General features: G+C 40.7%; 1 protein-coding gene across 2 annotated transcripts in view; it reads right to left on the reverse strand.

Moving 5' to 3' along the window:
* TAF1B (TATA-box binding protein associated factor, RNA polymerase I subunit B) overlaps positions 1 to 12,928 on the reverse strand; it is a 187,738-nt gene that overhangs the window by 119,165 nt on the left and 55,645 nt on the right. For both annotated transcript variants that reach the window (XM_040348618.1, XM_040348619.1), the window contains exon 8: positions 8,897 to 8,996. In XM_040348618.1, the coding sequence (XP_040204552.1) occupies positions 8,897 to 8,996 (100 nt within the window). The remainder of the gene's footprint in view (positions 1 to 8,896; positions 8,997 to 12,928) is intronic.

Raw genomic sequence — 12,928 nt, forward strand, 5'->3', positions numbered from 1 at the left:
TCCCCAGGCATTATCTGCAATTTCATAATCACAACCCAAGGGGCACCCAATTTTTAATTATAGACAGATATATTGCCCCCTGGAGGGGTGGAGCCAACACAAGAGGCGTTTCCAGATTAGAAACATTCTGAATTTATGAGTTGCAGACCCACTCCCCACAAGGGATGAATGTGGAGTGGGATATCGACTCTTCTATTAATAGAGCTTGATCCAAAGATGTGACTATTTATTGCCTCTTGATCTGCTCATATATAAGAAATGTTTTTTCACTTTAACTTCTGTACCTTTTTTAATAACTTTTGATAGCATTTTTACATACGCTTTTAATTGTGTTGATGATATGTACACTATTGGAGCAGTGTGTATTTGGCATATACACTTTCAAAGTAAAATGCATTTAGTATAGACATAGTATAGAGTTGACTTCAACAATGTCTTTATAATTTATTAGGGTTTTACCATGTTATTATGTGGCCCCAATCTTGGATTATAATTACTAAAATTTGAAAGGTTTGTTTTATTTCAAGCCCTTATATTATAAGTCTAGTTAAAGCGGAGTTCCACCCAGGAAAACAACATTTGGCCAAAAGTCCTAAAAAAATAAAAAAAATAAAAAGTGAAAAAAAATAAAAATGTACTCACCCGAAATACCTATTGCTATGCGGAAGTCCGTAATCTGCCTCTTCGGCACCGCGGTGTGTTTTCTTCTTCTCCTTCTCCTAGTGAATGGGGCGCGCTGCTTTCTGGGAACTGTGTGTGTTGTCAGAGAGCAGCCGCCCATTCACAAGCCGGCACGAGACTCACACAGGCGCAGTAGGAAATGGACAGTGAAGTCGTAAGGCTTCACTGCCTGTTTCCCCTAGTGTGAATGGCGGCGCGGGACCTGCGTGGGATCGGCATCGGGGGGGCCATCAGCGCGGGCAAGTAGGACAAGGTAAGTGTCCATAGTAGCTGCTGACTTTAAAAAAAAAAAAAATTGCGGGTGGAATCCCGCTTTAATTTTCTAAGTCTAGTTTACAATTGGCAATAATGATCTGTTTGCGTTCCATTTATTATGCCTTATGAACGATGCTTTCAGTTAGACGTGCTGACTCAGAGTGAGGCTTGGTCCGCACTCGTGATGATGAAGTGATGTCTTGCCATCTCCCATATCACAGTGAGGCTCAGTTCACAGCGTCTGTGTTGGTTTCCGCTTATTGTGCCGGCATGCTGTTTCAGAGCAAGCCTTGGCCCGCACATGTTCAGACGTGGAGCCGTTGTGGAAGGGATGTCAGCTGGGCTCCTCGTCAGAGTGAGGCTTGGCTTACTCTGTTCCAACCAGCTGTTGCTTCCCGACCTCGAGGAGACCGATATCACGCCGGTTACATGCATAATTCATGCAGAATATATGTTTGGAACTATAGCTCAGGTTAATAAGTGTGCATTACGATATGTGGCATGACATTTTTGTTATGCACCTGAAGTAATCTCTCATAATCTGAAACCGGAAGTGACACAACTTTGGGTCAACTTCTGGTAATCACGTAATTCAACGTGAGGTCATAAGTTCTTTATAAGCGCTGTGTATGTAGTGATGGTCCATGCCCCAGATGACGTCTTCGGAGACAAAAAATGCATTGATGGACCAGATCTGTAACATTGCGCCATTTCCAGTACCTTGATAAGGCTTTTTATACTACTCAAAATGTGAGCGTTTTCATTTTATGCTTTACATTAAATCTTTAAACGATACAATGCTATGCAGTGTTCTATTTTATTTCTGATCATCACGCATGAGAAAGTGAATATCTGCTGTTTGTCCTCCATATGAACCACGCTACACATTCCTTGGAACTAGGGCCGAAACAACTAAGCGATTAATCGACAACTAATCGATTATGAAAATAGTTGTCAACTATGTTCATAATCGATTAATCGGCCAGTTGATTAGTTGGCCTGCATATAGAATGCATTATTTGTTTACATATCAGGAAATACAGTGCAGCGCACATACAGCTCAGTACACCATCCATACATGTCACCAAGTGCCTTAGAATTTGTGAAAGTGTGAGGGGCGCTCTATACTATACTTTGCAGCTTGCTATTGAGGCACTCTGAAGGCAGGAGGAGCCAGAAGCATCAGTGAGGGACCCCAGAAGTGGAGGATCTGGGCTGCTCTGTGCAAAACCATTACACAGAGCAGGTAAGTATAACAAGTTTGTTAAAAAAAAAAAAAAAAAATCACTTTAAAGACTCTGTGCAGCATCTGAACCCAGGGAAAGTGGAGGTAATAGAAGGCATTACCACGGTGTATGGATATTTAAGAATAAATTGCCTTTTATTTACATATTCACTAAATTGTACACCACACTTTTTTTTTTAAGATTATCCGATTAATCGAAACAATCCGCCAACTAATCGATTATGAAAATAATCGTTAGTTGCAGCCCTACTTGGAACCCCATTGATGATTTGTCTTGTGGAGCTTTGATAATCGATTTGGATTCGGGGCCAGCTGTACCCTTTCGGTTGTTACCAACATGCTTTCACGACTTAATAGGTATATGCCCCGTTAAGCCTGTGACTTGCGCTAAGCCCCTTTTCAGTTGGTGGTGGTCCTTCTAGCAACATTTTTCACTTGAAACATTTTTCCAGAGGGAAATATCTAGTTTTGGACTGGATTAGTCCATTGGATAGCACCATTTGTCTTGTTTGGATCATATTAGTAGCACATGATTCACTTTTGTGGCCACTTTAGTTTTCCACGTTTTGATACATTCAGTTATTTCAATGTATGATCAAATTTGCCATTTTGTATAAAACAATTCACATACAGGTTTTATCATTATACGTGTATACATATAATTAGCGCTGCATTTTTTCACTCGTCTTTACTGCCGTTTGTCTTTAGCTGTGCTGGCCGCTATATTTAGTTTTAATTCACAGCGCAGTATATACTTTACGCTTTAATTTTGACCGCCATTTTATTCCCTAGGGTGTCTGCTAAAAAAACATATATAATGTTTGGGGGTTCCGAGTTATTTTCTAGCAAAAAAAAAAAAGATGCTTTTTTACATGTAGGCGAGGAGTGCCAGAAAAGGCCCAGTATGAAAGTGGTTAAACTGAAGAATGAAAATTAGTTTAGTAGGGCAACACCAAACACCCTAGCTACTTTCTTGTAAGGCTGGCCATACATTATACAATTTCCTTGTACAATTTTCATTTAGATTTACCAAAACAATATAGTATGAGGTAAAACCTAAAACATTTTTAATTTGTACGCAATTACCCTTACACTACACAGTAGGTAAATCTAAAGCAAAATGAATAATATAATTATACAATGTATGGCCAGCTTTAGTTTGGTCAAACACACCTCTCTATTAATGACTGGAAGACCGACATCTGCCTCTCCTCACTGAGATGCGGAAAGTATTGATTGTATCAGTTTCAGAGAGATCTTCCATCTCGTTTGGACATATATTCAGGGACTACAGAAAGCCAGATACCTGGATCGAAGGCAGAGATTAAAGCAATGGGTTTTACTGAAAAAACAAACACATTTCTAAACAGAAGATCCGAAGAGCATCAGTAAGACGATTTAAATTTGTGAAGATGTGAAAGGGAATGATACCAAGGAAGATGAAAAGTGTTTAAATGTCAGAAGATAGTACGTGCAAGCCTGCTTGCATGATCAGGCTTGTGAATCAGTCAGCATTGCCAACATAAAAACACTTATTGGCCAAATGGGATTTTCCTTATTGCTTCTACAATATTACAAAACGTAACAAAGCAATATTCAAAACAGGGCTTCCTTAAGGTGATATAATTGTCATTACAATGTCTCTGTGCAATAGTTTATTACAATTCAGGACTCACGTTCACACACATTTTATACAATGTTAGGCTGTTACTGAAGTGTTTAATGTAGTTTTAGAATGTGTATACCCCTTTATTACCAGGAAATTTTTCAGTTTTCAGTGCTGTGAGAGTTTTGCCTGTTTCACAGAAATACAGTGTACTCCTGTACAAGGGTTGTGTTTACTTGTCTGGGGGTTGCAGAGGCGTTCCATGCATCCCCGTGCAGGCAATCCCATTGGAATGCAGAGTCTGCATGGACAAGGCTATTGCTCCCAATCTGACATCTGTGCAGGTGTACAGTCCTAAGAGCACACTTAGTATAGATACAATTTTATCTAAAGCCAAAACTCTTTATTTTGGATAGAGTAAGGAAAGGTTAAAAATCCATCATTTTATTTACATTATTTATTTTCAGACTCCAGATGTCTATTCAGACGAAACATGTCGGGTTAACATTCTTCTAACCATTGCCTTTACTACAAAGACACTGGACTGTTTGAGGACATGTCTGTTTATTTTCTATTTGATGTAAGTGCAATACTCTTGATAAATAGCATTTTAACTGGTTTTACACTATTAGCCAGATTCAGAGAGAGTTAGGCCGGCGTATCAGTAGATACGCCGACCTAACTCGGAATCTGCGCCGTCCTAAGTTTAAGTGTATGCTCAAACTGAGATACACTTAAACCTAGCTAAGATACGACGGCCTGCGCCGTCGTATCTTAGGGTGCAATTTTCCTTTGGCCGCTAGGTGGCGCTTCCGTTGAGTTCGGCGTAGAATATGTAAATGCATAGATACGCCGATTCACGAACGTACGTGCGCCCATCGCAGTAAAGATACGCTGTTTACGTAAGGCATTTTCTGGCGTAAAGTTATTCCACCAAATAGCTGTCCTAGTCAATGTTAAGTATGGCCGCCGTTCCTGCGTCAAAATTTGAAAATTTTACATCGTTTGTGTAAGTCGTCCCGTGAGCGGGGCTGGATGTCATTTACGTTCACGTCAAAACCAATACGTCCTTGCGGCGTACTTTGGAGCAATGCACAATGGGATATGTACACGGACGGCGCATGCGCCGTTCGTAAAAAAAACGTCAATCACGTCGGGTCACAAGTAATATACATAAAACACGCCCCCCACATCCTCATTTGAATTAGGCGCGCTTAGGCTGGCCAATTCACGCTACGCCGCCGTAACTTAGGAGGTAAGTGCTTTGTGAATACAGCACTTGCCTCTCTAACTTACGGCGGCGTAGTGTAAATGCCATACGCTACGCCGCCTTAAAGATGCGCGCCCCTACCTGAATCCAGCTATATGTGTACATCTTACTTTTACAATGATTGACCTACCGAGAGGTTTACCCTATTTGATGTGGAATTGATAGGTGACCGGCCATACAGTGAGAAGTTTGGGAGAGCGTATTCTTCTGATGCACGTCTGACTCAGTGTTGATAGCATAGGAGCCCATACAATCTGGTAAGTGTAGCCTAACCCCCTGATTGGTGGTGGCCTATACAACTGGTTGATTTTTGTGGATTTGCTTGGTTACCTTCTATCAACACTAAAGTTTACTAAAAAATTGTACTTCTTTGAAGCTTTCATCATTGCTGTCACTTCATTGACTTTTTCTGTTATATAGAACCTCCAAACATTATACACGCTTTTTAGCAGAGACCCTAGAGAATACAATGGCGATAATTGCAACTTTTTAGCTTGCATGGTATTTGCGCAGCAATTTTTCAAGCATGTTTTTTTTTTTGGGGGGGGGGGGGGACCAGTTTCATGCATAAAGAAAAAAAAAACAGCCTAATTTTTTTGCATAATGTGAAAGATGATGTTACGCTGCGTAAATAGATACCTAACATGTCAAGCTTTAAAATGGCACACGCTCGTGGAATGGAGCCAAACTTCGATACTTAAAAATCCCCATAGGAGATGCTGGTTACATGTTTTGAGTTAGAGGAGGTCTAGGGCTAGAATTATTGCTCTCGCTCTAACATTTGCAGCGATACCTCATATATGTGGTTTAAACACCATTTTCATGTTTTTTTTATTTTACTTAAATTTTTCTATTTTGATACTTTTTTTTATCACTTGTATTCCAATTACTTGTAATAGGGATAAGCATTACAGGTCCTCTTTACAGTAAGATCTGGGGTCAATAAGACCCCACATCTCACCACTAGGCTGGGAAGCCTGAAATAAAAAAAAATAAAAAAACGATCTCAGCTTCCCAGCCGAGGTGGCGCCATTTTTTTTGAATGCAGAGGCCGGGCGGGATGTTATGAATTCTGAACGATTATAGAGACTTCAGGGACAATCTGGTCTACCGGAAATCTCTATGGTTACCATCCGGGTTCAGCAAATCCCTTCTCTGACTCACCGATGAGTCGGTAGAAGCACCGGAGGGTGGGGGATAGGAGAGTGAGACGTCCCCTCTCGCTGCTCGTAAGAACGATCAAGCAGCGGAAAAGTCACTATGATCATTCTTGTGGTGTAGGGCAGGGGTGTCCCAACTAAATGTTTAATTGTGGGCCACATTAGCATTATGATTGCCCTCAAAAAGGCCGGTTGTATCTGTAAGATTAGATGTCCAGCGCATTCCCTCCCCTTACGTTAGATGTTCAGAGCCAATCCACCATCAGAAGTTGAGTCTCCCACTCTCCCTTACATCACAGTGCACCTCCCTTTCCTTATGCTGCTGCTGGGAAGAAGATGGATGCATTGCTTAAAAGCAGAAAGTAAGGGTCTTGAGGAGGACCAGGAGGAGGACTGGAGCTCTCCTACAGCTGCAGGAGAGGTGCGAGGGCCGGATTCGGCCCGCGGGCCTTGTGTTTGACACCTGTGGTGTAGGGAATCACCGGCATTAAAAGATGATATCTGAATGATGCCGGTAGCTCAAAGTCAAGGACGTCATATGACGGATGGTGGGCGGGAAGTGGTTAATATTGTTAAAGTTATCACATTGTCATTTTTAGCACGTCACCACGTATCACTCAAATGTAACGTGGCACTTTTTTCTGCATTTATTTTGCAGTCTGTATATCACAGAGAATTTACTTTACCTTCTGTTCCAAAGTTTAAAGCTGAGCTCCACTTGTCGGTCTCCTCCCCCACTCCTCTGACACATTTGGCAACTTTGGGGGGGGGGGGGGGGGGGGGGGGTTGACAGGTGTGTGCTCCCACTTCTGGCTGATTTCGCTGTGGCGAACTTAGCCGGAAGTTTGGCCCCCACCTTCCTCTGCAGCTGGCACATTCACGGAGCGCAGCATACTTTGCACATGTGCAGTAGGGAACCTTAGTGGAGATGGTGAAGATGGTGGAGGCTGCACCCAATAGCCAATTGAAATAAAACAGCTTGGGTGAAGGCACCACTGGATTCCAAGACAGGTATGTGCCCCAATATTAAAAGTCAGCAGCTACAGTATTTGTATCATCAGAATAAATGTCTCACACTATTCCTGTGATGGTGACAATTCTAGTGTTAACCCCTTCCCTGCCAGTCACATTTACACAGTAATCAGTGCAGTTTTATAGCACTAATCGCTGTATAAATGTGAATGGTCCCAAAAATGTGTCAAAAGTGTCCGATAGGTCCACCGCAATGTCACGGTCACAATAAAAAAAAAAAAAAAAATCGCAGATCGCCGCCATTACTAGTAAAACAAATGCCATAATTCTATTCCCTAGTTTGTATATGCTAGAACTTTTGCGCAAACCTTTCACGTACGCTTATTGCGATTTTTTGTTTACAAAAATATGAAGAAGAATACATATCGGCCTAAACTGAGGAAAAAAATTGCTTTGTTTAAAAAAAATTATATTTATATTTATTAAATCAAAAAGTAAAAGATAGTGTTTTTTTTTCAAAATTGTCGCTCTTCTTTTGTTTATAGCGCAAAAAATAAAAACCGCAGAGGTGATCAAATACCACCAAAAGAAAGCTCCATTTGAGGGGAAAAAATGGCGTCGATTTTGTTTGGGAGCTACGTCGCACGACCCCGCAATTGTCAGTCAAAGTGCGACAGCGCTGAAAACTAAAAATTGGTCTGGGCAGGAAGGGGGTGAAAATGCCCTGTATGGAAGTGGTTAAGGGGGGTAAAACCTTCTGGGGCTGAATTTGTTAAAGAAAAAGAAAAAAAAAAAAAACATATGTAATAAGTGGTGGGGGGGGGGGGGCTACATTTGTGGGTTATTTAGCAATAAAAACCTGAAAAGGGTTGTATCTCACACTTACCAGGGGATACAAATTGGCTTTAGATCCAAAAAAAAAATGTAGGTGCAGATTTTTGGATTATTATACTGCTGTTGTATGTTGTGACATTATTCATATAGGCTACAATTTGCTGAAAATTCCACTCTAACCTATGCAGTGCTGGTAGCCCCGAGTAAAACAAACTGAATGAAAATCCTGTATCTAGTTTTGTGAATCTGCTGTACAAATACCAAACTGGTGGAAATTCTAAGCCCTCCTTTCCTACTGTATTTTATATATGACAGTGGATCACCAGCCAAAACTATTTTGTTTTAAATAGAGTGGAAAGAAAAAAAATCCTATATAAAACCTTTATTGGCATTTGTTTGACACAACCACCTTAATGATTATGTAACATTCTTAATATGAACAATACGTTTATTACAAGCAAAAACACATTCCTAAAAATTTGGGGACTTTCAGTGATTTCTCAAATATCACACAGCCCACCATTCAATTAACAGGCCGCACACTGAAGACTGAGCTCCAGCCAAGGTTTACTGCAACGAAAAGAAAATGTTTACTTTCCCCACGATTAAGCCCTGCTTGGAGTGAAGCATATTGGGGTCGTGGCTTTGGTCGTAAGTGAACTGTATGCCGTCATTGCAATAAACCTTGGAGTTGAACGTTTTCGGTGTGTGGCCCGTTATTTGGATTGTGGACGCCAGGGCCTTGGAACCCCGCTGACTGTGGGGGAATCAAGGAGGATACAGCCTGGCCTGTGAGCCATAAAAATTGTTGGGTTCATCACACAGTCTAGTTTACAAAACACTACTGAAGAATCAGCAAGAGCAATCCATACCTGGACTCTGAAGATTTGAATATCTTTCCAACAGATTTTGGTCTGCTCGGGGAAATACTGCTCTGGGTTGAAGTATGGTACACGATGGTTGAGGACCAGCCTGTAAAATATAACCAAACTATAGTGTTTAACTTGTTTAAAGAGACATTTTAGTAAAAAAAAAAACAAAAAAAAAAACTGTTGTAATGGCAAGTTCCTACTCATAATATATATTTTTTTCGGCTGTCGGTTTTCCTGCCATCAATGATTTCCATTTTATGATTCTTAAAGCGGGGTTCCGGGAATTTTTTTATTTTTTTTGTAACCCAAAATTAAATAACATTATATAGTCCCTAAAACATATTAATAGCTCCCCAATCGTTGAAAACACTTGCCTTATATCCTCCAGCTTATGTTGTGGCCGTATCCATCATATGTGGGCATGTGAAGCCCAGTTCCGTTTTCTTCCTGGTTTTGAGGGAGAGGTGCATGCTGGGCGATTTGTAGGCACAGTAATGTCCAGAGACTCCTGGGAAATGAGTGTCATCATTTCCCAGGAGGCAATGGGGTCTTAGGACAGGAAGTTGAACCACCTAGAACCAGGAACTAGGCAGATTACGAAATCTGCCTGGTAACAGCCAGATAGAAGTGAGTAAAACCATTGTTTTATTTATTTTTTACATTAAAGGCAAGCTGTTAATACAGGGGTTGACAAATTTGCTTGGAATCTAAGAGCCAGCTAAAAAAGTTAGGAGCCAGAAAACGTGACCCGTCCCGACGAGCTTGCGCGCAGAAGCGAACACATACGTGAGCAGCGCCTGCATATGTAAACGGTGTTCAAACCACACGTGAGGTATCGCCGCGATTGGTAGAGCGAGAGCAATAATTCTAGCCCTAGACCTCCTCTGTAACTCAAAACATGCAACCTGTAGAATTTTTTAAATGTCGCCTATGGAGATTTTTATAGGGTAAAAGTTTGTCGCCATTCCACGAGCGGACGTAATTTTGAAGCGTGACATGTTGGGTATCAATTTACTCGGCGTAACATTATCTTTCATAATATTAAAAAAAAAAATGGGGATAACTTTACTGTTGTCTTATTTTTTAATTAAAAAAAGTGTAATTTTTTCCCAAAAAAGTGCGCTTGTACGACCGCTGCGCAAATATGGCGTGACAGAAAGTATTGCAACGATCGCCATTTTATTCTCTAGGGTGTTAGGATAAAAAATATATATATAATGTTTGGGGGTTCTAATTAGAGGGAAGAAGATGGCAGTGAAAATAGTGAAAAATTACATTAGAATTGCTGTTTAATTTGTAATGCTCAACTTGTAATACCAACGGCCACCACCAGATGGCTCCAGCTTACACATCTGGTGGTAATAACTTGTAATGCCAACGGCTCACCACCAGATGGTGCCAGCTCACTTTTTTTTTTGCGCCCCCCTTCCAAGCGAAGTCGCCAGGACCCCATTTCTAGTCGCCATGGCGACCTGGCGCCCGGGATTTGTCGAGCCCTGTGTTAATAGAAAGTTCATTTTTAGGGAGGAACTCTGCTTTAAATTATTTTAACAATCTCAGCCATCATTCACACACTTCCCCTATATTTTCTGCTTAGGGCAATTTCACTTCCCCCTCAGTTATAGATTTCTGAAACAGGAAAGAAGCAAATGGGAAACCTCTTCAGTGAGACCTAGAAAATAAATCCTAAAAAATGTTTTTACTATAGAAAAACTTGTATCATCATTTGAGTGTTGGTCCACTCATGGTTTGGTGACATGCACCCAGCCTTGTAGATTATTGTCACAGAACTCAAGCTCAACCTAGATAAACAATTAGATTCCATCACAGATGGTACATTCCTGCCAAGATAGAGAATAACACTACATAGAATAATCAGGGAATACATAGCCATACAGTCCCAAGGTTTGAAATTAGGTTCTGTGGGGGGAAGAGGGTCAGCCATCCTCTCTGACCACAGAGCAGAGTCATGAGCTCAACCCTCCTAATTCACAAGATTAATATTCCAGCCAAAAGAGTAAACACCTCAAGCTCAATGCTTCATACAGGCTGCAGAACCCCAAAAGGTAATGCTCCAACCAATGTGTGCAACCCCAAAGTCCATGTTTTAACAAAAGAGCAAAGCCCCAAACACCCCAACCATAAGTGCATAGCCAAAAAAGAATACATGTAGGAATCTGTACAATTCTGGTACCAACAACACTCAGCTGAATCCAAAGGTGTGAAAATATTTTTTTTGCTGTTTTTTTCCCCACCAACTATCAAAAGTATTGTGGCATCCTTCCTGCTGATCAGTAATGCAAGGTGACCCTTCTCAGACTGCCCACCAGGGTAGGGACCACTTCTCCGGTGACCAGCAATATAAAGGGTCACTTCTCCACTGACCAGCAACGCAAGGGGCCAAGTCTCTGCTGTGTTTCTTTTCTAGACATTAAAGTTTCATGATTATGGCAAGTTATCAAAATAAATTTATAGAGCATATAAAATCCATGTGTTACGGATCATTCAAATTTAAAAGTGAACTATATATATATATATATATACATACATACATATATATATATATATATATATATATATATATATATATATACATACATACATACATACATATATACACACACATACATACACACACACACACACACACATATACACCATCATTTTTAGCAAAAAGTTTCCCTGATACCTGTAGCAAAAAGGCTGTGAAATTCTCCATTTGACTCCCCCCTAAATTCAATTATATACCTAATAGCAATCCTTTTCATTTAGATTTGGATGCCCCCTCCCACCTCGTAAGCCTTTTTTTATAGTGTGACTGCCCATCATAGTCATGGGCCAACAGTGATTCTTAGAGAGGAAGGAACCGAACCAGCTCCCAATCCAGGCTGTATCTGCATATTAAAGCATATGGGCATTCTGGGTAACTAGCATTACCACACAAACTTGATTTGACATGCAAGCACAAGCAAGCTGATGTGCTGATGTGTTGAAAGCATTGAAAAAGCAATTGTACGTTTCAGGTTTACTTTAACCACTTGCTTACTGGGCACATATACCCCCTTCCTCCCCAGGTGAAATTTCAGCTTACGGTGGCGAGGAAGGGGTTAAATGTGTTGGTTTTTCGTGTTAGGATCGGTAAACCCGAGTCACGCTCGGGCTGGACGGGCTTACCGTTCGCTGGATCCACAGGCTTGGTTTACTTACCTTGTCCCTGGATCCAGCGATGCCACCCGCTGTGTGAGCGAGCGGGTCCTCCTCGCTCGATTCATTTCACAGTCCCCGTGTGACGCCGATCTCCGTTCCCTGCGACGTTACGACGCACGGGGACGGAGAACGGCGCCAAATTCAAAAAAGTAAACAAACACTTTACATACAGTATACTGTAATCTTATAGATTACAGTACTGTATGTAAAAAATACACACCCCCCTTGTCCCTAGTGGTCTGCCCAGTGCCCTGCATGTACTTTTATATAATAAAAAATGTCATTTCTGCCTAAAAACTGTAGATTGTCCAAAAGTGTCCCTTTATGTCAAAAATGGTTTTAGATCAGCTAGAAAACAGCGATAATAAATTATAATCACTTGCAGAAATGTGCGATAGCGATTTGCGGGGAAATTCGTCATAAAAAAAATAAAATAATGACAGCGACAATTCTGCAACTGCAAATTTCAGTGATTTTGAGTTGATTACATTATTGAATAATTTTTATTATAATTATATTATTATTTGTTATAATTATTTATAATTATTTATTATATTATAATTTATAATTTTGTTTTAAAAAAAAAAAATCATACCCGGGATGCCTACAAGACTCTTGCTTGGTCAGATTTAAGTGAGTTATTTCTAAAAATTACAGGCCTACAGTATAAAACGCCAATTTCCTTGCAAAATAATTGTACCGCTTTTGGTACGTAATTCCAGACAGAATCATACCGCCAGGGAGGTTAAACTGTCTGATCCACACTCCAGCTGTGAGTGCTGGCAATACTACAAACTATGGTCCACTGCTGACCTATAACTGGCC

Source organism: Rana temporaria, chromosome 4, assembly GCF_905171775.1.
Source record: "Rana temporaria chromosome 4, aRanTem1.1, whole genome shotgun sequence".
NCBI classification, from domain to species: domain Eukaryota; kingdom Metazoa; phylum Chordata; class Amphibia; order Anura; family Ranidae; genus Rana; species Rana temporaria.